This window comes from Styela clava, chromosome 7 (assembly GCF_964204865.1).
Source record: "Styela clava chromosome 7, kaStyClav1.hap1.2, whole genome shotgun sequence".
Taxonomy (NCBI): domain Eukaryota; kingdom Metazoa; phylum Chordata; class Ascidiacea; order Stolidobranchia; family Styelidae; genus Styela; species Styela clava.
The window spans coordinates 23,650,720-23,674,199 of NC_135256.1; the positions used below are offsets into that span (position 1 = coordinate 23,650,720).

A 23,480-nucleotide genomic window follows, 5' to 3' on the forward strand; every position below is an offset into this window, starting at 1 on the left:
AAATACGTGACAAAGTAAAAAAAATCGTGGCTATTATTCGGAATTATTCTAAAATTAGCTGATAAACAGATAAAGTATTCAAATACTTTGATAGTCGAATATTCGATTCGTTTTGGACAACCCTGCTCAATCAATCAATCAATCAATCAATTTTATTTCGGTCGCTCTGGTATAAAACGAAACAAAAACAAACGAACAAACACATAGGACCTGGAGGACGGGCATAACTTAAAGAAAAGTTAAAAACGTGAAAATACGCGCCCGTCCACCAAAATACGCGCCTCTGAAGTCATCATCAATTGTGACGAAATGCTCTACTTTGGAGATGTCAACTCTGTATATTTTGTAAATTGGAAATCGTTTGACAGGATCCCAAAAGATTTAGGCCCACGATCTAAAAGAACCCGAACTTTCCGTGCGCCTACATTCTTGCAATATGCATTCGCGTAAAAATGTAGTCAGGTAAAACCTTCTAAATACGACACCTAGCCACCGCTTGCAGCAGAAGTACATGTACCAGTACTATAATACCAGAACGCCAAGTTTATTATTTCTTTTCTGAAAATATATGGGACTGAATAGTATTTAGACTAGGATTGGATTGGTACCGGTGCGAAATAAATATCTAATAGGGCTGTGTATTATTGTATGGCGGACAATAACGAGCAAGTAATAGAAAATGATAGGGGTGAAGATGAAGAAAACTTGAATCAGGAATTAACAGAAAAACTGATTCATTTTCAGGTTAGCTTTGCTATCATTATAGGCTATGCAGTTACTGAATTATATGAATTCACATTCTACAATAACTTAATCTATGAATACATCTGGTGAGTGAAGCAGGCCTAGCCCACCTCTTCATGCATCCAACTTGGCAATTCTGTTTGGGCAATTTGCCATTAGGTGACTCCAATTATAATCTGCTTGACGATATCTTTTCAGGAATATTTTTTCTATCCACAGTACATAACTCCTTTTGCTGTTTTGACTAATTTGGTATCCAATTCCTGAATTCGACAATACTCATAAAATTATTAATTTGGTGTGGCAAAAGAATTTATTCTTTTTATTTGTTTGTATATTCTTCTTCTTACTGCAGTACTGAGTAATTGATTTTATGTCTCGCTTTTTTCACTCCCAACCTTGTCATGTCTCGATGATTGTATGTTTGTGTGTATATGCGTTGTATGCATGCGTTAATTAGTTTACTACTCTTAGGTGACAGGGTGAGCGAACACGTACTACTTCTTCTATCAATACCTCCCCACCCAAAATATGTACGCTTTAAACCTTGCTTGAGGTTTCGTTTGCTTTCCCGACCCTATAATCAGTTTTATTTATTTTGTTTTTTTCTATTGCCTATTGCTGATTATGGAGTCAAAATAAACTTATACTTATAGTAGCGTATCGGATTATTGTTTGGGAAAAAATGAAAATTTGGGTTGTATTTTTACATCACATTTGTGTTTGGCGTTATTTAAACATTTACAGATTTACAGCGTTTACGGTACATCGCGAGACCCTATTGCTGTATTGCTCTGTATTACAGTACTTTGATAGGATTTTTGCCTGTGTCTTTTGATCTTAATTTCTCTTGACGTTAGAATTGTTATGTTACTTTCCCGTCTGACTGTGTTGATAATAACCTCACTGATATTATGATCTGTGTAGTTTCTAAGGCAAGAACTTTACTGCATAAATAGCAGTTTTTCACCTACTGACCTAATTTACGTAATATAATGAAGGTGTAGACCCAATTTTGTACTTTAACATGCCCATGTTTGAGTGCAATTATAGCAAATCAAACTATTTTTACCTAACCAATTTCTCACCCAAAATCTGTCATAATATTAAAATCGTATTTAAAACGTCTTTCAGGAAATCACCAACATAGACGATCTGAATAGATGTAAAACTATTTTGAGGCAACATGATTGGAATGTTGAAAGTGCAGTCCAGTCAACATTTCTTGAGGCAGGAATGTCTAATTCTCAACAGGTTGTATTGTGGGAAGTCCCTCTTTAATAATTATCTTTTAGATTACACATGATTAATTGGCTACGCCTTTCAAAACATTGGTAAACACTGTTTTATTTCTTTAGTCAAATCTACCACCATCGATATCTGCAAATTCTGGTTTAAGACGAAGAAATGTTGCCACCATATCTCCACCACTTCCATTAAGAACTAATTCTCATACGACATTGTATGAAGCAAGAGGATTACAATTGAGGCAACCTCAAGGAATATTTGAATGGGGATATTATGTTTTATCAATGCCATTCCGATTTACATGGTCAACGTTATTTGGAATTGTGAGGTATTTCTGCATAATAATTCTGCACTGAAGTACTATCAGTGTAAAGCCTTTTGAATATTACCTGTTAAATTGATTACACAGTAAAATTTATCAGGCCGATCGCATTTCAAATTCATGAGATCCAAAGTCCTTAGCTATAACAAGTCATGTAAGATTGATTTTAGATGTCATTGTAAGCAACCTTGTGTGTAAGACTATTCAACAGAATAATAGCTGTCAAGGGGAAATCAATTCTTTCAGTTCTAAACACCTTCAAAATATTTCTCACCACCAAAAATGTAGTTGGACTTCCATTTGGCCTATTAATTTCAAAATAACTTTGAAACACCTGAAATGTAAATGGAATGAAGAAATGCTTGTTAATAAACAATGGCAAATAAAACTAGAACCCTATAATGATCCTTTTTTTAAATTTGATAACTATTGAATTTTTATTAATTTTACGCTTTATATTTCATGTGTCTCCTGACTGTTTACCACAGGTTTTTTATGCGTCTCTTTCTGCCTGACACGAGGGCAAGGCTAACAGATCCTCTTGGAGATGTAACATCATTTATTACTGAATATGAAGAATTATATGGTGAACGTCACCCAGTGTTTTTTCAGGTATTTTTGCATATTTTCAAACACATTGTTATATAATTTTCCTACGAAAATCGTTTAATTTCTTTCTCATTGATCATTTATTAGTTATTGATAAAATTGAGTTTTGAATTTCATTGTCTAAGCTCTAAGCAATTAATTCACCATATGTTGTTGCATCTGGCCTTATATATTCTTCACTTCAAACAAAGACTTCAAACAATAAGAAGTTGATCATGAATAATAAAATGGTTCTGAACAAGTCTTTTAAGTATATTACTTGAATCAGGGTAGGTGAATTTTACATGCTTTCTTGCTTGTTCAACCAAAAAAGTGTCCGTCTGCAAGAAATTTACGGAATTCCTCTAAATGATTAGTTTTTATATTTCTGGAGTCTCATAATTATAATTATATATTTTCAAATTTTGAATATCACATCATCCACATGTATATTGTGCAGTTCCGACTAAGCTTTTTATTTTTCATAGGGATCCTATGCAGATGCTCAAAATGAGTGTCGAAGACAAATGCAATTTTTATTGGTTTATTTACATGGACCAGACCACCAAGACACTCCAGACTTTTGTAATAACACTCTTGCGAATGATGATGTTATTCAGTTAGTTCAAAGGAACTTCGTTTTTTGGTCTTGTTCGGTAAATAAGCCAGAAGGATATAGAGGTTTGTTGTTTTCTTCTCATTTTGATCATTTTTCGAGAAACAGTTCAGCGAGGTGTTTTAAAACTTGACTAAAAAAATTTTGTATAGTATTTACCTCATTGTGCCATTTTATCTAGTTTTCTTATATTTCTTTCATTTCATTGCATTGAATTTTTTTCTCAGTGTCTCGAGCAATGCGTGAAAATACATATCCATTCCTTGCCATAATTTGTCAGTACCAAGGAAAAATGACAGTTGTTGGGAGATTGGAAGGACCCCTTACTTCTCAAGTGAGTTCAGTTTTTTGTTTGTTTTCATTATCTCTAAAGTTATAAAAGACATGAAGTAGGGATGTCCAAAATGAAAATATTCATTCTAATATTTTCAGGAATATTGAAGTATTTGGTTTTGGCCTGAGTCATGGAGATTTAGGGATTTTAATTTGGGATTAGGGAGTTTTAATTTGTATTTTACCTTCATTCAACTGTGTCGTACTGTGCTATTCAGGAATTAATGGAACAAGCGAGTGCCATTATTGAAAGATTTGAGCCAACAATGATAGCAGCAAGAGCTGAACGAGCAGAGCGTGATATGACACAACAAATAAGAAGTGAACAAGATGCAGCCTATGAACAATCACTTCAACAAGATAAAGAAAAAGTATTTGATTGATAAAAGCACTACCTCTTGTTAGGATATGCATATGTTTGGATTTATACATCGTCCCATATTTTTTCTCCTATAACATCTATCCTACATGGTGCATTTCTGAATGAAATTCCATATCATTAGCAGTATTAATGATCTTGTAACTTGCACATCCGAACAAAGTATATCCATCAGCTTAGTTAATAGTCTGTTGAATCGAAAGTTTACATTTTAAAAAGTTAAGCTCAATTCTTCAAGCCTCAACATCTCTTCGTCAAATTTCACTTTTGTAAACAGGAAAAAAAGAAACTGGAGGAAGAGGAATCAAAAAAGAAAAAGGAACAGGAACTATTGGATAAGGAGAAAATGAAAGAAGAGGCTGAAAATAGATATTTGCAAAGAAAGCAAGAATGCAAGAAAGGTATATATATATATATACCAGGGGTGGGGAAAATTTATTAGTATAAGAGCCGCATGCAGTAAGTCAGAAATATGTGAGCCGCATAATTTTTGAAATTATCAATATTAGAGCTCATTAAATCATTTTGCATTGTGACTGTTACATTGATAGTAATTTGGGAGATGCGTGTAGTTTGTGTAGTGCGACGCGAAAACCAGCGTTTGGGCTGTTGACTGCGACAATATCAGCAATATTTTTTTCACAAAATCACAGAGCAATATTCCATGATATAACAACTAAGGGTCTAAGACTAAGAGAGCTTGAGTTGATGCATCGGATTCTTTGCAAAATGATATCATAAATTTCTGCTGTCCTAATAATTCAAATTCATTTGATCTGTGTTTTCTTGCAGCTGATTTACAAGGGTAGACTCGTACGAAGTTTTTGTGATTTGTCACTTGACTGATTTAAAATTCCACGCTACAACGATTTTCATACTAAAACATAATTTGTCTTAATCATTGATGAAAACTTCTTCTACCGCTTAATAAATTTAAAAAAAATGTTACACTACAGTTCCTCTTAGTTAAATTCGGATTATAATTAATGCTAGTGAAAAGAGCCGCATAAAATCTTTCGCGAGCCGCATGCGGTTTATCATGTTTTTAGTTTATCAAGTTCACTTTTAACATCCCATAATGGAAGTTCAATCCTAATCAGCATTATATGATTCATTAAATTGTATTTTCAGCACTGTCAACAGAACCTGACCCAAGCCATTCTGAGGCAGTGAAACTATTAATTAAACTTCCAGATGGTTCAAGATTAACGAGGGTCTTTCTTTCTTCACAACCGGTTAAGGTACGAAACAAGATGCATTCCTTTCAGTCCAAGAGTGACTATGCTAAACTATGCCATCTGATTATTTAATAATTGTCTGTTCTAATAATACCCTAAACAGTTTCATATGAGCTTACCCTGATTTTTAATATCAAGAAGATTGCTGCAATTGCTAGTCGCCATAACAATGGTGTTTAAAAAAGTTGTCAGATGATCACATGAGTCAAGGATGCTCCTTTCTACCCTGTTTTTGATGATTTGTCATCACGTATTTCTGATTTGAATTTATGGTTGTCTATATAACAATATTATTTACTTGGTGTGCTGTCACGATGACAATATTTTCATTGAAATGAAGTAGAAAATGTCTCTAATGTGAGCTAAGAAGTTATATATCATATTTTTTGCATTGACTGTAAAACAATGCTCCTTGAAAAAGAGTGATGAAAGCTTTTAGATAGGTATACTTATCTTAGGTCAGTGCTCTTCAGCCTTTTTGTTATTGAGGAACCCCTTATTTAATTTTAACATTTTTATGGAACAAAATTAAATTAAAACCTGAAATATTTGTAATTAAAATACTTCTACTTCAACAACGAAACAGAAAGAAGGCAACAAGCGTGAAGTTTAATAACTAGGTTGTTCTTGCATTTCCTTTGCAATCTTCTTGAATTCTCATACTCGTGTCTACACTCTTTATACAACTTCTCAACGACACATCAACATGCTAAAGCAAGAAGTGATTCCCCCTAAAAAAAACGCGGAACCCCTATAGAACCCTATATACTGACGAAACCCCACTGCATATATTGCGGAACCCCTGTTTATGAGCACTGTCTTAGGTATATCAATATCGCTTCAATTTGTTTTTCAATTTGTAATTTATAGTTCGGCCTTGTATTTGATATTTACTTCTTTTGGGTATTTGAAGAAATTTTAGTTTTGAAATATGTGCAACATCTTTCTTATTCAGGCAATTCATGATTTTGTGTTTTCGCAAGATAATGCACCTCGTCAATTTCAAGTTGGGACCAATTTTCCCAGAAAAATTATTCCTGGGTGCTCAACTTCTGAAGTTCTGGAACACGAAGAAATTATGTCATCGCACACCAAACCAAAAACTATAGATGATGAGGATGAGCCTAGGAACACACAATTAACTATCTCCGACGTTGAACTCAAATCCTGTGAAATGTTATTCGTTCAATCAATAGATGATACAGATGATGAGGACAGTGATAGGTGATTGAAGGAATAACAATTTTGATGAAAATGATCTGTGTAATAAAAAAGAAGTACTTTTAGGTACATTTTGGCTTTTAATATTTAGATATAATTCTGCTAGGTAGGTAGGACACTACGAAAATGTTGCCTGCAGTGATACTCCCAATATTGTAAGAGTCAAGTCTAGATAAGGTTTCTGCCCCTTATTAAAACAGACCCTTAATCAGTCTGTAGGGCACTGTACTTTTCAATATTTGCTTAAACAGATTCTGAAAACTTACTGTTTTCAAATTCAGAGTTTGATCAACAAACTGGTTTACTTTTTTCATGTCTGGATATGCTGCTGTATAAAAAGTGGATAAAGCATCTCCACATGGACTGTTTGAAATGTGTATAATCTAATGCAACTTTGAAATAGTTGAACTTGGCAATACAGGCATTCATGTGATATAAATTCGTGTAGGTTTTGATATATTTGATTCTAGTGTTGATTTTCATGGGTTGCATGTCCCAAAGATATCTGGCTGTATAATGCATAATAAGCATCCGTCATAGTTCTTTCGGATCATCATGAGAAAGGATTTTGACGATATCAGTGCATCATCATACAGTATACAAGCTTTCTCTACCTCGCCTTGAAAAATGTTTGGTTGCGTAGTTGGTAATGTGCAATATATAAGCAGTAAGCATGCTCATTTGCTCTAGAAAAGTTGACCATTTGTTGTTTCTCGTTGTAGGCGTCGCCAAATACATGATTCGCAATTTCGATTTTAGTGCTATTTTTTTGGATAGATCCTAATAAAGAACAGAATCCCGGCACCGCAACTGTTGACTGCATATGCCCTGGTTTTCGCCGCCTGGGTGGCACGGAAAGCGCATGCAATGCCGGACGAAACGCGTACATACTTTAATAGAAACCTGAAACTTACTAAAATTAAATAAATATTGCAATAAGGAGTATTTCAGTTGAAAACTGCAGTGCAGAAAGGTACGGAGTCTAGGTAATATGAGTTATCTATCAAAAATGCAAGTATAGGAATATTTCATAGCCGTCGAATTCGGCCAGGGATTCGTGGAAAATAAGAACATAACCTATTTCACAACTGGCATGGTTGCCTAGAAGTCTTCTACAATTAGAAATAAAGCCTTTGAATGAAATATACGCAACTCCAAATCTTTTTTGTTTGATGCGCAACGGCATGTAGATTTCTTAAAGATCACCTGCGTCCGCTTGTAAATGAAAATCCAAATTAAAAAACTTGAATGTACTTTTAAAGTGATACGCGTACTTGCTGAACATTGGTCTCCGCAGCTTCGCAACAGCTGATGGTAGCGTGAAAATAAAAATGGTCTAATGATATACATTGTCAAATAAATATAAGCAACGTCAAACGGCAGTCTTGGTAAAACGATATATAAACCCATACTGCAATCAACGAATGTGGTATATCTACTATTCGTGTAACAAATTCTGTACATATATAGGTAATATAGCACATATATACGATGCATTCTATCGCGGTTTTTACATATTCGAAATATTTCAATCTTTAAATTTGATCGGTTGAAAAAATTCACTGTGGAGTTCATAATGGTTTCATTGTTGTAACCGAGTATTATTCATTTTTTTCTTCTTCTTGTGCTACTAGTCTATTTAATTCCTCATACACAGCTATAGCAAGTGTGCTCAGGGCAAATCGATAGTGATTATCTCTATATAAGAAGTGAATATAATATATATGTACCTATTCTGGAGACTCTTTGTTTTTAATCCATTGTTTTTGTAATTGAGATATTGCTAATGCGCCATGAACGACTAATCAGCTAAATTAGTCGATACTAATTAATTGACAGTGTATCTACTTATCAAAACATTCGTTCACGATGTGCCACGAGCGACTCGATCCAATTAGTTTCGAATATTTGATCAAGTATACTACCAAATTGTTTTAAGTTTTTTTCCCTAATTCTCATTCCATCAGTGCGCGTTTAGTCAAAGGCAATATTTAGAAATTTACAGATATCTAGACTACGAGAAATCTAGACCGGTTATCGAAAAGTTATCCATCCATACTGTGCTGTATAGTATTTCTATATACCGATGGATAGAAAGAAACAGTTTGGTTTTTATACTCTAACTAACGCATACAGGACAACCGATTTGGTGTGTAGTTAAGGACCATGACTCGCGGATAGAGGGAATCAAGATTTGATAGTTTCTTCATGTGAGTTCTTATGATATAAAACTTCAGACTAAACACGCTTTTTGTGCGGTTGTGAATAGGGATTTGTTCAAAAAGAATTGTTTCAAATCAAGTTTTTTTTGCCTGTTTTGTTCAAAATGGCTGTACTATTTGATCTTTTTGTATTTAATAGGTTGAAAAAAAATGGATGTAAAAACTTGCCAAGCGCTTCTTATTTGCAATAAATCCTTCAAAACGCCACAAAGATCGATAGAGGCTCATGCACACCTTCTCAAGCTGTAGTTCAGTGGTTGGCGCAGTAAGACGAAACCGATAAGCCATTACGTGAACGACCCTGCTGCGATGAAACCATCTTGCGAAAATTGAAATAAGATCGAATAAATCGAGTTGAAATGCGATCGAGTTTGTATGGCCTTGAAAAACTCACTTAACCGTAAAAAACAAAGTATGCTAAGCTTAAATTAACCGAACAGTATTAACCGTAACAATGACTTCATTTTATGAAAAATATGTCAATACATGACCTCGAAATCCATATTATGGCGTCATAACAGATTAGTTGTGGCGTCTTTGCATCAGAGGCATCTTACAATTAACATAGACTATAGGTTAGGGTTGCCATACCGTTCGGAAAATTCCGGACATGTCCGGAATTTAGGGTTAAATTTTGCGTCCGGGAAGAATTTAAAAAATGCTTAAATGTCCGGAATTTTACTGCATCTGTAATCGTACTGGGCACACTGCTGATAAAGAACATTGTTATTTCGTACCGTGCGCATACTTTTTACTACGAGGTCATGAAAATAGTCATGAACTGTCCGGAATTTTGCTTTTTCAAATATGGCGACCCTACCATCGTTCATATCAGTAGATTACCGCCGATATAAGCATATTCTTCATTATCGCCACCCGCTCGTTTTGCCGAATGGCTGCACTTGATTGAATTGCTTTTGTAGTAGGCTCGTGAGCTAATTTTCATGATTTTTCTTACTCAAAACGTCTCTCTGATATCTCGGCTAAACATTCCGGGTAAAATCTTATGACTTTGGTGGAGATATAAAGTGGCGATAAATGTACGCAATAGTGGTGAAGTCAAAATAAAAAATTTTACTTACATTTTTGAAATTATAATTCCGGCTGCGTGTGCAGCTGCCAGAATGCAACGTTTTGGCCTAGTTTCGCGGCGATGCAAGGGGTATTTCACTAAAAAATGGAAAAAATACAGAAAAAATTTGATTTAAAACAAGCCCTCATTTTAAAACATGATGTTTTTTTTAGAATTGATAAAAAAACAAAACCCTAGTTGTGAAGTCATACTCAGTAGTCGAAAAACATGCCGCAAGTTGGAAACAAGTTTTGTAACAATTATGGTAATATTTATTTGCTTACAATGAGCTGATACTGGTTGACTCTCTATACCAACAATTGTTAATGTACGATTCCCGTTAGGTGGTGATGAAGACGCGAATTATGAGATATAGACAAGTTGTCAACACACATTCTTGGATATCGGTTTCATATCCTCCAACTTCGTTATTACTGCTTATCTCTAATTTATGCATTTAGCAAAAAAAAAGATTTTTGTTATAATTCTAAAAAAAAGACATCATAGTTTGTGACATTTGCTGCATGTTAAACCTGACCACCGTGGCTATTCACGCCAGTTAAAAACTAACATGACAATAAAATCTATGAACCTACATGGGTGACGTCACAATTGTGTTTACGTTTTCAAAATTCATTGCAAAATGCGAACAGTTGCATTTCTTCGACCGATTGAGTGAAGGTTAGCATCTGCGTTGTTTTTGTGAGTTGTTTTGGAAGAGAGCTTATTGTTCCAAATAAACCGTTTAAAAGTGTCTAGCTTTATTTTGCGGTTTGCAGTACAGAAAGTCATATAAATCGTGAAGGCAATGTCCTAATGGCTGTTCTTATTCGAGACAGGTTGGCTGAAAATTCGAACATTTATGAACAGTCGTAATAATTTTCAACAACTTTGATAATACCTCGACATGTTAGTAAGATCTCATTGTCTGGACACTGGTCCGTGCAATGTCCCGCCTCTTGGGGACAACCAATGCCTGCCTTGCTCATATATGAATTAAGTATTGATTTAGGCCTACATGGCGATGCGCTTCTCCAATTTTTCAAAAGGCGTAAATACATAAATATTACAAGAATAAATAATTTGTCTAATCTCAAATGTAGGTACGCACCTGTGTCTTGCGTGTTCTGGGGCATTATCAAATTTCTAAATCATAGATAGTGTCTCATTTTTATCAATGAAACCTTGACAAAACATTCTGTTTTAGACACGCGCTCATTTTACGCACCTTTCATGGTCCATAATACATATACGTAACCCTTCTGTGTGTACTCCGTTTTGAGGTATATTAAAAGTAGAAAAATTTTATTTGAAGATGATCTGTGTACCAGAGAGTGGATATTTTTGCTGTCGGTTGACATTAGTTCTAATTTTGTCAAAAGAATAGCGGATGTACTGAACTTGAACCTTTGCAGCAAAAACTTCATATATGTGTGCTAGTTTGACCCAATTGATGAGCAGCAATTTTGCGAGAGATTTTTATTGATCGGTGAGGTCTTCAAGTACTGGGCCACACCTTGAATACACCCATATGAAGTTTTTTCTACTTCGAGCAGTATCTTGATATCAGTTTAATATTTGCGGTGTAACATCCGTTAGCCATACGCGTGCCATCTATAAATTAGCAGCCTGATAAAATATCGATAAAATTATTATCAACAACTTCATTTGGCGCTAAAAAAGCGAGTATCAATCGAAACCGACTTCGCTGACCTACTCCGTGTATTCGCACTAAATTTTAGAAAGGCGATGCGACGCAGTCATATGAAGCGAAAGCTCGAAGACTAACCGCAGTTTTACAACGAATGTTGTTTTGACGTCTGGGCGTCGAATAGTGAGAATAGGAGTCATATTAAAGAAACATAACGCGGCCGAGAGTAGCGGACGTATCGATTCACAGGCGTAGGTTCGTGTGCGGTGGGATTTGGCGATGAAAACAAGGTCACGAATCGTTAAAATAAAGAGAGAAAGAATAAAATGAGAAGATGAAAGAAGGGTGCTGGGCAAAACAAGTAAACAGTCGATGTATGATTCGACCGACGTTCTCGTAGTAGTAGTGGTTCGGTCTGTCGGACTTGTTTTTCTGTTTCATGGTTTCGCTCTTGTAATACTGTAATAGGCCTTTCATGCTCATATAAATATACAGTTTTGCGCCAACTTGTCTTCAATAAGAAATACCTTATATAAGTACCGGTATGATAAAGAGTGATAAATCCCAGGTATTTAAGTATGCCAGTAAAAATCTAAATACGATGCAGTTGCAGGGTTAGAAGAAGGAGGTTGATAATTTACTATATATTTCTTTGATCTGTTGATAGTTCAACATTACTATGCCTAGTTAAAATATTGTTCTTGCAGTTGAGCTCCAATAAATACTGAAATACCAAAGTCTGTCAGCTTCATAAGTTTTTTTACATTGTTATACTTATTTATTTTCTTAGTCTTTTGTATCATTGAATTATTCGTGCTCGTCTCATAAGCTTGAACCCAGAGACTGCAGTTGTAACAACAACAAAAAGTGAACCAACAGCTGCATTGTGTTATGGCGCCAGATTTGGACTGTTTATCGCCAACACATGAAATGAAAGGATATTTACGAAAATCCAAAAAATGGAGCAAAAGATATTTTGTGCTTAAAGAAGGACCACCACCTCGTTTAGAATGTTATGATTCTGCCAAATCATACATGAAAAATGGAAAACCAAAAAGATGCATTGAACTCGAAAATGCGTGGAATATTGATAAAAAAGTTACCGCTAAACACAAGCATCTGATCGGTGTTTATACAGAAGAGGAGTACTTTGCAATGGCTGCTGAAAATGACTCAACTCAAGAGATGTGGGTGAACGCACTTCAAAAAGCTGTTCTTGGTTATAAAGGTTAGTTGTTTATTGTATCAGTGTTTTTATGAATATAAATATTGTAATTAGTCAATTTCCCTGAAAGATATGATCCAGATCACTTTTCTCTACAAACTCTCTTTTTGTGTTACCTCAATTACTCTTACGGTATATGTTTTCATGAATAAAACAATCCTGAAATTGACTTTTATTTGGTCATGAACTTTATTAAGCAATATGGTTATTATTTAAATTTTGACTTATTAAAAATCACGATTCTTAAATGAATTGATTAGAATTCAACAGCACAGACTAACGGTATTATGTATTAAATCTTTTGAAATAACTGTTTTTATTTTGAGTTGATCAATTTAACTTTGTCACATAAGTGTGTGACTCTTGTTGATCACTCCCTTTATTGAATTGAATTTGTTGAGGAATTTCCGCTTTATTATCTGAAAGCCTTAGTCAGGTTTCCCTGGTATTGTTATTTGTAATTGTTTCAGAGTTTCTGTGAATTCTATCTGTTGTTATCTGGTCATCACCAAACACAATACAACCCAACATACCAATCATGCTTCCTCACTATTGCTTTACATAAGGAGTGATAGCATACAACTTTTAACTGTTTGTAACTGTTATTGAAGTGACTTTTACTGTACATATTTGCGTTTATCTAAGCCAAAAGTTGACTATACCAATTCTAACAAACAAACATTTGAATGTGAACTATACTTGGCTAACCTATATAACAATATAGGTATATTCTATTTTTCTTGTACAACTATCCTAATATGAATTCAGTCATAATTTGATTTCATTTCGGCTATTTTTGTTTTTCTACAAGTCTAGTTAGTTTTAAATTTTGTATTGTTAGTTGCATTGACTCAAATTAGAGATTAGTCTGAAATCATAAAACCTCGTTGTGGCGATATGTAATTACCAATATGAAATAGTAATCTGTAATTAAATTCGTCGTCTGCCGCGCAATACCGTTATTATCCGCTCGAATTGGAAGTTGTTAGGGAGTCGAAAGTAGACAAACAATCGCTTCGTGGAAGCCGTGTTTTCCGCAACGGTGAGTCCGCTCACTTCGATGGATGGTCGCGGCTTGATGAGCAATAACAAAATATCCTTTCCCGCGTTTACACTCGGTTTAGCATTCCCTGTTTAACTTAATAACACTAGAAATACCGATAGTGTTGCCCAGTGTGATTTTTGTTGTCGAGTTAGATAGTACCCATACTCGCGCCTTTGAACGAACTCACATTCCTTCTTTTGTATAGTTGATTCGATAGGACGTGGAGTACTAAAGTCGGAAGTAAAACACAATAGGTGTTTACTGCTGTGCTAAGTACATCTCAGACTTTGCTTCAAGCCGCTCTCGTTATATTTGGGCCGTCGGTCATTTATTCCCCATCTCGTATCAAAACATAGTGCCGATGTTTGCTGTTAAAATTTAATGAGCTCATAAGCGTTCGTTTGTTTGTTTGCTGCAAGGCCGCGTTTTGATGCAGCGGGTTCAAACTGCCATCTTTATGGATAAATTGGACTTTGTGCGAACCGGGATGTGTTTTGCTCTATTTTCCGCCACTGTGCTGGTTTTCATAATTTTCTCACGGTTGGTCGGACTGATCAAACAACATGTTTTTTAGGCACAGATCGTGATTCCGGTATTATAATTGTTGAACTGTAACGTTTGAATAACATGGTAAAGCAGCAAATATCGATTTGTTAACGAATTACAGAAATTTTAACCGAATCGCATTTTCCGACGACATCTTTTTACAAAGATATAACGATCTCCAAAACAAGTAAAAATTTGTGGTTATTGGCGTAGAAAAAAATTGCCAGAGAAACCATTGACGTCAACCGGACAATTTTATTTGCGGAATAAACCTAACTGATAAAGGTGTTGTGTAATATATCTATCGGATGGTGGTTACATAAACTTTGGCGGTAAAAGTTTGCTTTACACTGTATCTATTTCAAGCATGATTGCTACATTGTTTGGTTAAAATCTTCTAATGCCAATAAAGTATAAAAAATGTTGCGGCGGTATTAGTTTGGTAAAAGCGTCCCGTGCTGATATCTATAGTTTGATTATTTTTTTAATTATTATTTTAGTTTTCGAACGGCTGAACGTTTTTGAACGGCGCAATCGAACGTATTTTATATTACACAACAACTTGCATTTGCTATCGCCTGTCTGATCTAAATATTGCAAATGACGTCGCCGATTTTCTTAGTTTCGTATCAGACAGGTAATCTCAGTTTATTTCTAGAGTGCCAAGAGGCACAAACTAACTCGCTTTAATCAGTGTGTTGAAAAGTTGGTAAATTCAATGCGTTCTATAGCGCTTACACGTACACATTCGGGTTAATATAACAGTATCAGCCTACGAAAGACGTTATCGTTGACGCGAGTCACCACTAAAATATTTGGCATTCCGGAACCGTACAATTTATCCGACATCTTCCGACGTAAACAAACATCGATAGAACTTAGTTTTTTTTTGTTATCATCACCCGTTCGCCATCGAGAACAGCTACACTATTGTAAATAATATCTGGTACAATGAGTCTAAGCTAGCTTGGTCGTGACATGAGCAATCTGTCATTAGAGGTATGTTTGTGAAAAGAGTATCCAATATTTCGTTTTGAATTTGATTTTTGAAAAATATAGTGGCAGTAACTCTAATTAACTCATTTTCATATCTTGTGCAATTGTCGATCGCTTTAGAATTCCAAACCGCAGCGGAAATACTACATTTCCGATAATTTGCCTTTATTAAGGTGGTTAAATTATTTTTGCCCGAGATAATTTCATAATATTCTTGTTTTGAATAGTGAATGTTTATATCTGTCATTGGCTAACCGCGCTAGGATGTTTACAGCAAAATTGGCGACCGCTAATTCCACACTGGGTCTTCTAATAGGATAATTAGGAGGAATAAAAAAATAGACGCTTGTATAATAAGGCTATATGTAGATGTTTTACCCCACGGCTATGAAACGCCAGTCTCTTTTAATTGCCCCTTGGAGTGTTGAAGCCGTCGCAAATCGACGAACCACGAAAGCGGATGCCTGATCTCCACAACAACACCGTTAGTTTCGCAGAATCTCACTGAATTATAAAAACTATTTAATTATGCTGACGTCAGTGAACCGTGCTGCGATTTAGCAAACATGACACGATATGTCCGCTCAGATATTTTTGCCTATTTCCTTAAGAATTTTGCGAATTTATAATATTAAATGAAGTCGGTGTATCGATGTATATCTTTAAAAATTCAAAAAATTGTCCAGATTATATGCAAAAGTTTTAGGGAGATACTGGTCAATTAGTTTATCACTACTAGTTAACGCAGCCCTCCAAAAAAACACATATCCATTACATATCATAAGTAAATTGCACGTCGATTTAAGGACATTTATATCGATCAAACGAACCAAAAATAAACATCTGCACCCTAACGGCGATAGGTCGCCAGGTTCAAAATCCAATCACGATTGTGATCCGATGCACCAATCATCGATAGCGACACGTGCTTGCGCTACATCTATGGCCGTACTCGGATTCAAATAATATATTCAAGATCTTTAATTGTCTATTTAATTACGGAGTGACGTATAATGTTTTTTGTCTGCATTTTAATGATGTAATCAACTTAGTTGGCGCCCTCGGCAGAAAAGTGAAATTCTAAAGCAATTTCAGGTTTCCGACTTGGAGTAACTCGATTCCATTACAAAAAGACGAAGCGTGGCTAATAAAACTTCTTTTAATGGAAGATTTTGTCAATCATTGTTTAAGATAAAAGGGGTCGGATACCTTTTGCTAATGTAAATTATGTTCTTTTATTATTTGTTTGTTTGCGCGCGAAAATTTCTTCTGCGAGATCCAATTACGCCGTAAAACTAACTATGTAAATCTAAACGTCGTAGCTTTACTTTGATGCATTAATTTTATTCGCCCGTGAGAATGTTCGCACTCGGGAAACAGCATTCATGTATTGTTAGATATATCGATGGATGGGTCGCCAATTGAAGTCGCACGCATTGCAATGTCAAATATCATTTACCTCTAAGTTCGTTTTAACCAAACTTCTTTATCTGTGTTTTTGCTGTAACCTCTCAATTGTTATTTTTGCCCATGTGTGAGTGAATTTGATGGGGAATGCTCTGTTGCAACTTTCTAGTCGACTACTAGTAAATGTTGCTAACTTTATTTTTAAATCTAAATGAGTATTGTTTTGGCGCAAAGACTATATTCTATGATAATGAAGGTGTAAATTATCGCGCAACAAATCGTTATTATAAAATGAAATTTAAACAAATACCAAGTATGATGGCGAGTTTGGAAAAGAATGCGACTCTTCTACAAAAATATGGGATATCGGATGCAATCTTATTGTTTTGCGATGTATTATGATATCACATTTCTTCCAATAGTACGTTTTCACCTCCTTGGGGAATGCTACACAATTTCGTGTAGCATGTCCCATTATCCACACGCGTGCCTCGGTGAAAAGGGTGCTTCCAAGCAACCTTACTTTTTGTTTCAGTGTTGGGTTCTAATATTTTTTGTTACCTGTTATTACACTAATTTGTTGAAACGCCTTAGAGAAGTATACAACAACACATCATAGGCACAACCGGGCATTGTCCTGAACGTGGATAGCATTTCTGTGAACACAGAAGGCTTAATTTTGTTTGACGATAAACTAGCGCACGGTTCATACTATTGTTGCACAGTTGACGTGATGTTCTACAACTACAATACTATGATATTGTGTTGAATACACAATTGGATCATATTTTTCTCTTGGAATAGGCTATTGCGTAGAATGGGTTACCACGAAAATTAAGCCACATGCTACTACATTTTCAGTATTGTTTTTTGAGGAATACCGATGGATGCATGGTATTTATTCTCGCTAGAATAAGCACAGATTGTCTCTCCTTACTTCACATACGAGTACGTGACCGAAGATTATTTTGGCCGTGAGCCAGAAATTCACAGACAACGATATATTTCATTTGCGTATCCGATTCTGTTATCCGCCTTGCGGAAAATAACAATTGATCCGAATCATTGCGTCTGTCTTTTTACAATCTAGCCGTTCTAGCGTATTTGTTTTCTTTTCCTCGGGTTATGTGTATTGCCGTCAGCTCGCCACATCCTTGTTTTGTCGGATGTCAGAATCCATAAATTATTGTTGCCCATTCCCCATTGTAAAACAAAGATCAGCTAGACAATTTTCCATATTTTGTACCAGTACAACTATGGCCGATTATTTCTACTGAAATTTAATACTTCAAACTTGTAGATAATTGTGTGAGAGACGCTTTCATCGCCCTGCGGCCACTCATTGTCATAAAACTCGTCAGCCGGTATTGACATTTTCCGTTTTCTTTCCCACAATTTCTGCGATAATTGTCATCGTTTCCCTATGTAGCATGTCTATTGGGTATTACAATGACGTAGCTGGCAGGCGCACCATGTTTCAAATCGATGCATTTATGGCGAATGTTTTAATTTCCGAGATGCTTTATCAATTTTTTCAAATATGAAGATGTCGGATTTATAAATTGATCGTATATCGGACTGTAAAGAATAGTAAGTTGCAATGAACTTAACAAGTTATTTTTATTGCGTTTGAAAACACCACGAACTAGCTGTTTGACTCATTTTCAAGTATCTTAGCTTACACAGCGCGCTATCGCGACCACCCCGACTGATAGATACTTCCCCGCTCTCTTGATCGGAAAGGAAACACTTCAAAGTGCGGGGTGCGCATACCAGTGGCGTTGACTAATATGTTTTTCTACGCAGATTTGAACACGTCCCATTCTTATGATCGTACTTATCACACAGTCCGCGACCCACATTTGTTGCTTTAACGAACGGTTTTGCCTGGTTACGCATACGCAACCGTCCGTATCAGGGCGTTAGAAGAGATTGTTTTCCCCTCGTTGCGTAAATAGTGTCTTCCGAGTCATTCCCACATAGTTATTACTCATATCATTTCAGACCGTTGTTTACATTGTACGTTGTGTTATCCCACGATATCATTCGTTAACCTTCGTTTAGATTCACATTATTACAACATTATTTTTGTTAATAAAGAATGGGCAATATATTTCACCCTTGGTTGTTTACTTATATTTATGGTCGGGTATGGTTCACTGATAAAACGAATTACCAAATTGTGGGAAATGAATATTTATTATTGCTGCCAACATTGTTCACTTTTGTGTCTTCTCCATATGCGTCATTCAACACTCTTTATTTTGTTCACCAATTTACCATCATTTCCGATTTGACTCAATTTCTAAATGTTTTTGTCTTTATTTCAGGACATATGAACAGAACTCATATCATGTACAAGCACATCTGGCAAGGCAATGTCGACACCAGAGATCTCGAAAACTGCAGCAACGACACCAGAATCAACCTTCAGGGAACTCATCGCTGCTGTCTCACTGACAAAACCATGGTTTTCATCTGCATCAACGGCTCGGGTGCCTCTGATCTCTATCGACATAAACCTGTTGAAATAAACATCTCAAACATCAGGTCTTGTGGCCATAAAGACAATTTATTTTTTATGGAATCCGGTCGCTACTCTGGGATAGGTACTGGGAAATTGTGGATGGAATTGGACGATGCCACCATAGCTGATAATATGCATAGAACAATTTTACAATTTATGATCACGTCGGGACAAGACGACGCCAGACCACGGTCATACAGTTCCGGTTCTGGTTCAGGACGATCCGTTAATCGATCGCGACATTATTATAATCCACCACCTAGTCAAGTTGGAATGGGTAAGCCACCTACAACAACCACCGCAATTTCCAGACCCGTCCCATCCATAGGGGGTCGTGACCGATGCGAGAGCTTTCCTGCCACACAGGCGTCCACATTAACTGACGAGGCCCGGTATCGCACATCTAGCGAAGGAGAAACAACAATGAAACGTCACCACCCTTTCCATATGATTCGGCGAAAAGCAGGATCCGTGAGTCCCAATACAAGGGCCAGAGTTTACTCACATGGCAAGAGACCTCTTTTTCAACAATCTTTGCTCCATACTCGAACAGCGTCTCTGCCGGGGAGCAACTACAGTTCGAGTAATTCCAGTATGGAACACTTAAGTAATCACGACTATTCAAGGAATGGACAATCACCTGCAATGAGTGAAGAACACGGCTCTTCTGACGAATTCAGCAGCAGCCCTATGACGAATCAAAGATGTCAAGGATCTCTTCACCATTCATTATATACGCAGTCCCCCCATTTTGACCACTTTTCTCACTTTGAATGGGCACCACCACCTCCTACAGTCCCGCCAGAATCCAGCCCACTTGTTTCAGAAGCTGGCGCATCCAGTCCCCGTGTGCTTAGCAGCGATTACGCCGTCATGCAGTCATCACATTCCCGCAGTCATTCGCTGGACGATAATCTGAGCTGCGGCACTGCTGCATCATCTCTTTCCACGTCCCCGCAGGCACCGACGCATATACCCGGTGTATCCATCTCACCTGATGCTTGCTATCAATACAGTCAATCACCTTCACAAAGTTCATCTCACTCACATTGTGGGGATTTCAATCTTCTGTACACACCAACCTCTGCTTCACCTGCCGACGCGGATGGCTGTCCTTACGCGTTCATGAATCCCGACGACTCAGACACATATCCACACGAAACTTCGCCGCTTTCTTCAGACTATACACCAATGACACCTGGAAGGGGTGCAGCAAGCTCTACCCCAACTGAAGATAAAAGCGGATATGTGCCGATGCGACCTCTCGTAAGATCGCAACCTCAAGACATTGGCGGTTCGGTACGAAGAAGGTCTTTGTCAGACAATCGCCTGGTGAACGGAAGTTATTCGCCGGCTTCTCCTCTCAGTAGATCTCCCGATAAAAGCAACCATGTTGCTAGATCACTGGCTTCGGCCACTGCTTGCTCAAAATGCAAACGAAACGATTTGCCACATAGTTATCCTTGCCAACACTGTACCCAAATTACCGTTGCTGTCAGCAGGCCGTCTATTCCATCGGTATCATGCCACGGACTTAAGGTCGACGCCAAGAATGATTTTAGCATGGTCTCGAGTAAGATGGCTGTAAAACACCTTGAACAGCCACCGGTTAATTATTCCGACGATTATGCGAGTATGGGAAGTCTAACCACAACAATCGCGGCAGTACAAATTCGCTCATCTCCTCAAGATGTTGTTTCTAAACAACAAAACTCACCGAAAGATTTTAATTTGGCGGAGGGTACCGATATTGATCACGAATATCTTCCTATGAGTCCAATGAATGCTGCAAATCCAAAGAAATCGATTGTGTGGAACGTATTATCTATTGCTGCAGAATCCGTTCATAAACCAACGTCGAATTCCAGCAACTTGTCTTCTGGTGGAAAATATCCTCACCAACAAACTACGCCCAAGTCTGGACAGTATTCTACTCATTCTTTGGATCGCAGGGATAGTAAAGCTAGACGACGAACAATATCACACTTCACATCCGGTTTGGTGACTAGCCAACGGCACGCCGCACCAAGGACTTCAACAAAAGCTAGAAAACATCATTCATTACGAATATCTACAGACACAAAATCCTCCTCAGTCTCGGAAGCATCGTCGAACAATTTGCAGCCACCACTGTCGCCTGTTGGTGGCGAATACGTCTCCATAAACTACGACAAAGCCAGAAAACAAGTTGGCCCCACTTACCTAAGCCTAACAGATGGCGGGGCGTCGGGGGAGCCAGAGGATAAATCGTCAGAATTAACCCATACTCAGTGCAATCGCAGAAGTCCAGTAGCAACCAAAGCTACCCATGACTCAAACAGGAACTTATTACCCACTAAGCAAAGCCCGCCTAAAGACGATTATTTATTGCTGAAACCGGGCGAACTGACCACGTAAAATACCCAATGCAAAGTCAGTTTGCAGTTCTTATTGAAGACAATTGGCTTTATTCAAATATATATCTCACTGCTGCTAAGTTCCCGATATATTATTATTATATCTTATTTTTGTCTTTGCTTTTATGATTATTATACTGTTTAAGTCACTTTTATGTTATAAATTTTTGCACGTTTTGCCCAGGCAAGTATGGGACATTACTAGAACGCCGTATCCGTATCTGACTTAATTTTAATTGAAGTGTGTTTATATCACTTATCCACCACTTTTCAAATAGGAAACATAGCATGTCTATAGCCATAACTCAATTCTCTCACTTGTATTTTCACCTTTCGTTGGATGTTCAAATATTTTAAGTCTTTAATGTCGTTATTGTTAAGTTGTGGTTTCGATTTTCGTGTTTTGTACCGCAAAAAAATTATATGATTACTTATTTTCTGTACGTTGTTTGTAAAAACTGGCGATTCGGACCAACTTAGTTCATGAAATCAAATATTGCGCAAAAATCTGACCAAATTCATGCGCTCTCCTTATGTACTGTACGCTGGATTGAAGTAACGCATTTTTCGCACTGGTTTTCTGCCTTTCTATTCTTCAATGCACTTTTTGCTCATCACAAAAACACTTATTAGAACTATGATCGGTACTAGGAAATTTTTTCCTTGTTTGTCATATTCATTGTATCGCACCAATAAAAGAATTGTTATTTTTGGTCACTGTTCGTGTTCCCCTGCTGTTTTTGATTTTTCTGCTGTCTTTGCCTCTATTTCTTATTGATTTCCATTTTTCTGTCTTGTTTTAATGTATTTTTGTGCTAATTTATCGCTGTTATTATTATTACTATTATTAATATATGAAAACGGTGACACGATATTTGAGTGCTTATGTGGTCGATAGTATTTGTGAGAATTTGCTCGATATTTCGTGTTTGCCTCGATTAAGGCTTGAACAGACGAATGCACTATTTTACTGACAATCCCGATGGTCGTCTCCAATTGTGTGAATCATTCCGCGGAAAGAGAGGTGATGTGCACGATTTGCTCATTCACGGCCCTTCTTATGGGGTGACCGTACATTTGAACCCATGTGTATATCCACGGGTTCAATCTATATGCGGGTGCTAAAACCCATGGGTTAGGGTTAGTATGAGTTCAACTATCCGAAAAACAAAAAAAATTCCATAGGTGCAATAGCATACAGGTGCAATTGTCATGGGTTCAAATGTAATGGAACCTTCTTATGGTGGTGCAGTGCAACGAATTCCATCAGCATTCTATCCATATATATAACGCGTGTTCTGCGAATCGACAATTGACGGTGGCTGTTTAGCAACGACTTCGTAACAGTTTTTTATATACTCCCAACCCGCTATGGCGGATATTATTACGAATCATGAACCGAAATGACCGCCCTGTGAGCGTCATTCAAACATCAAGCTATATGTTCCGATATTCTGGTGTTGTTCGGCGCATGACTAGCCTAATTGCAGACTATTAAGTCGAAAATATATTGTCGTTTAAAAATAGATGTTTTTACCATTCCAGATTTGCCTTGCCACGGTCGAACAGAATATGAAAATAGTCTTATGCAGAACCTGGCAAGATAAAAATTATTATGCAAATGTGCATTCTTTTAGGTTTAGGGTACTATCTTCTTTGATGTATGTAGGATTTAGGTTTTATTATCCCCTGTGTCGTAACTAC

General features: G+C 36.7%; 2 protein-coding genes across 2 annotated transcripts; both read left to right on the top strand.

The window, feature by feature from the left end:
* The first annotated feature begins 502 nt into the window (after positions 1–502).
* LOC120328233 (FAS-associated factor 2-like) lies at positions 503–7,128 on the top strand. Its single transcript, XM_039394667.2, has 10 exons — positions 503–744; positions 1,879–1,998; positions 2,103–2,320; positions 2,803–2,926; positions 3,391–3,583; positions 3,746–3,852; positions 4,070–4,222; positions 4,508–4,631; positions 5,362–5,471; positions 6,424–7,128. The coding sequence occupies exons 1-10, from the start codon at positions 649–651 to the stop codon at positions 6,694–6,696; spliced, it is 1,518 nt and encodes a 505-aa protein (XP_039250601.1). The 5' UTR covers positions 503–648; the 3' UTR covers positions 6,697–7,128.
* Positions 7,129–12,406: 5,278 nt separating this feature from the next.
* Positions 12,407–22,648, top strand: LOC120328915 (insulin receptor substrate 2-B-like). Its single transcript, XM_039395490.2, has 2 exons — positions 12,407–12,862; positions 19,184–22,648. The coding sequence occupies exons 1-2, from the start codon at positions 12,526–12,528 to the stop codon at positions 21,775–21,777; spliced, it is 2,931 nt and encodes a 976-aa protein (XP_039251424.2). The 5' UTR covers positions 12,407–12,525; the 3' UTR covers positions 21,778–22,648.
* The last annotated feature ends 832 nt before the right edge of the window (positions 22,649–23,480 follow it).

What these genes read in the sequence shown, in the direction of transcription:
- LOC120328233 (XM_039394667.2), top strand. Translation starts at nt 649, where the DNA reads ATGGCGGACAATAACGAGCAAGTAATAGAAAATGATAGGGGTGAAGAT. An exon ending in TAAGCCAGAAGGATATAGAG is followed by an intron (nt 3,584 to 3,745) that starts GTTTGTTGTTTT and finishes TTTTTTTCTCAG; the next exon opens with TGTCTCGAGCAATGCGTGAA. An exon ending in TTCAACAAGATAAAGAAAAA is followed by an intron (nt 4,223 to 4,507) that starts GTATTTGATTGA and finishes TTTTGTAAACAG; the next exon opens with GAAAAAAAGAAACTGGAGGA.
- LOC120328915 (XM_039395490.2), top strand. Translation starts at nt 12,526, where the DNA reads ATGGCGCCAGATTTGGACTGTTTATCGCCAACACATGAAATGAAAGGA. An exon ending in AGCTGTTCTTGGTTATAAAG is followed by an intron (nt 12,863 to 19,183) that starts GTTAGTTGTTTA and finishes TCTTTATTTCAG; the next exon opens with GACATATGAACAGAACTCAT.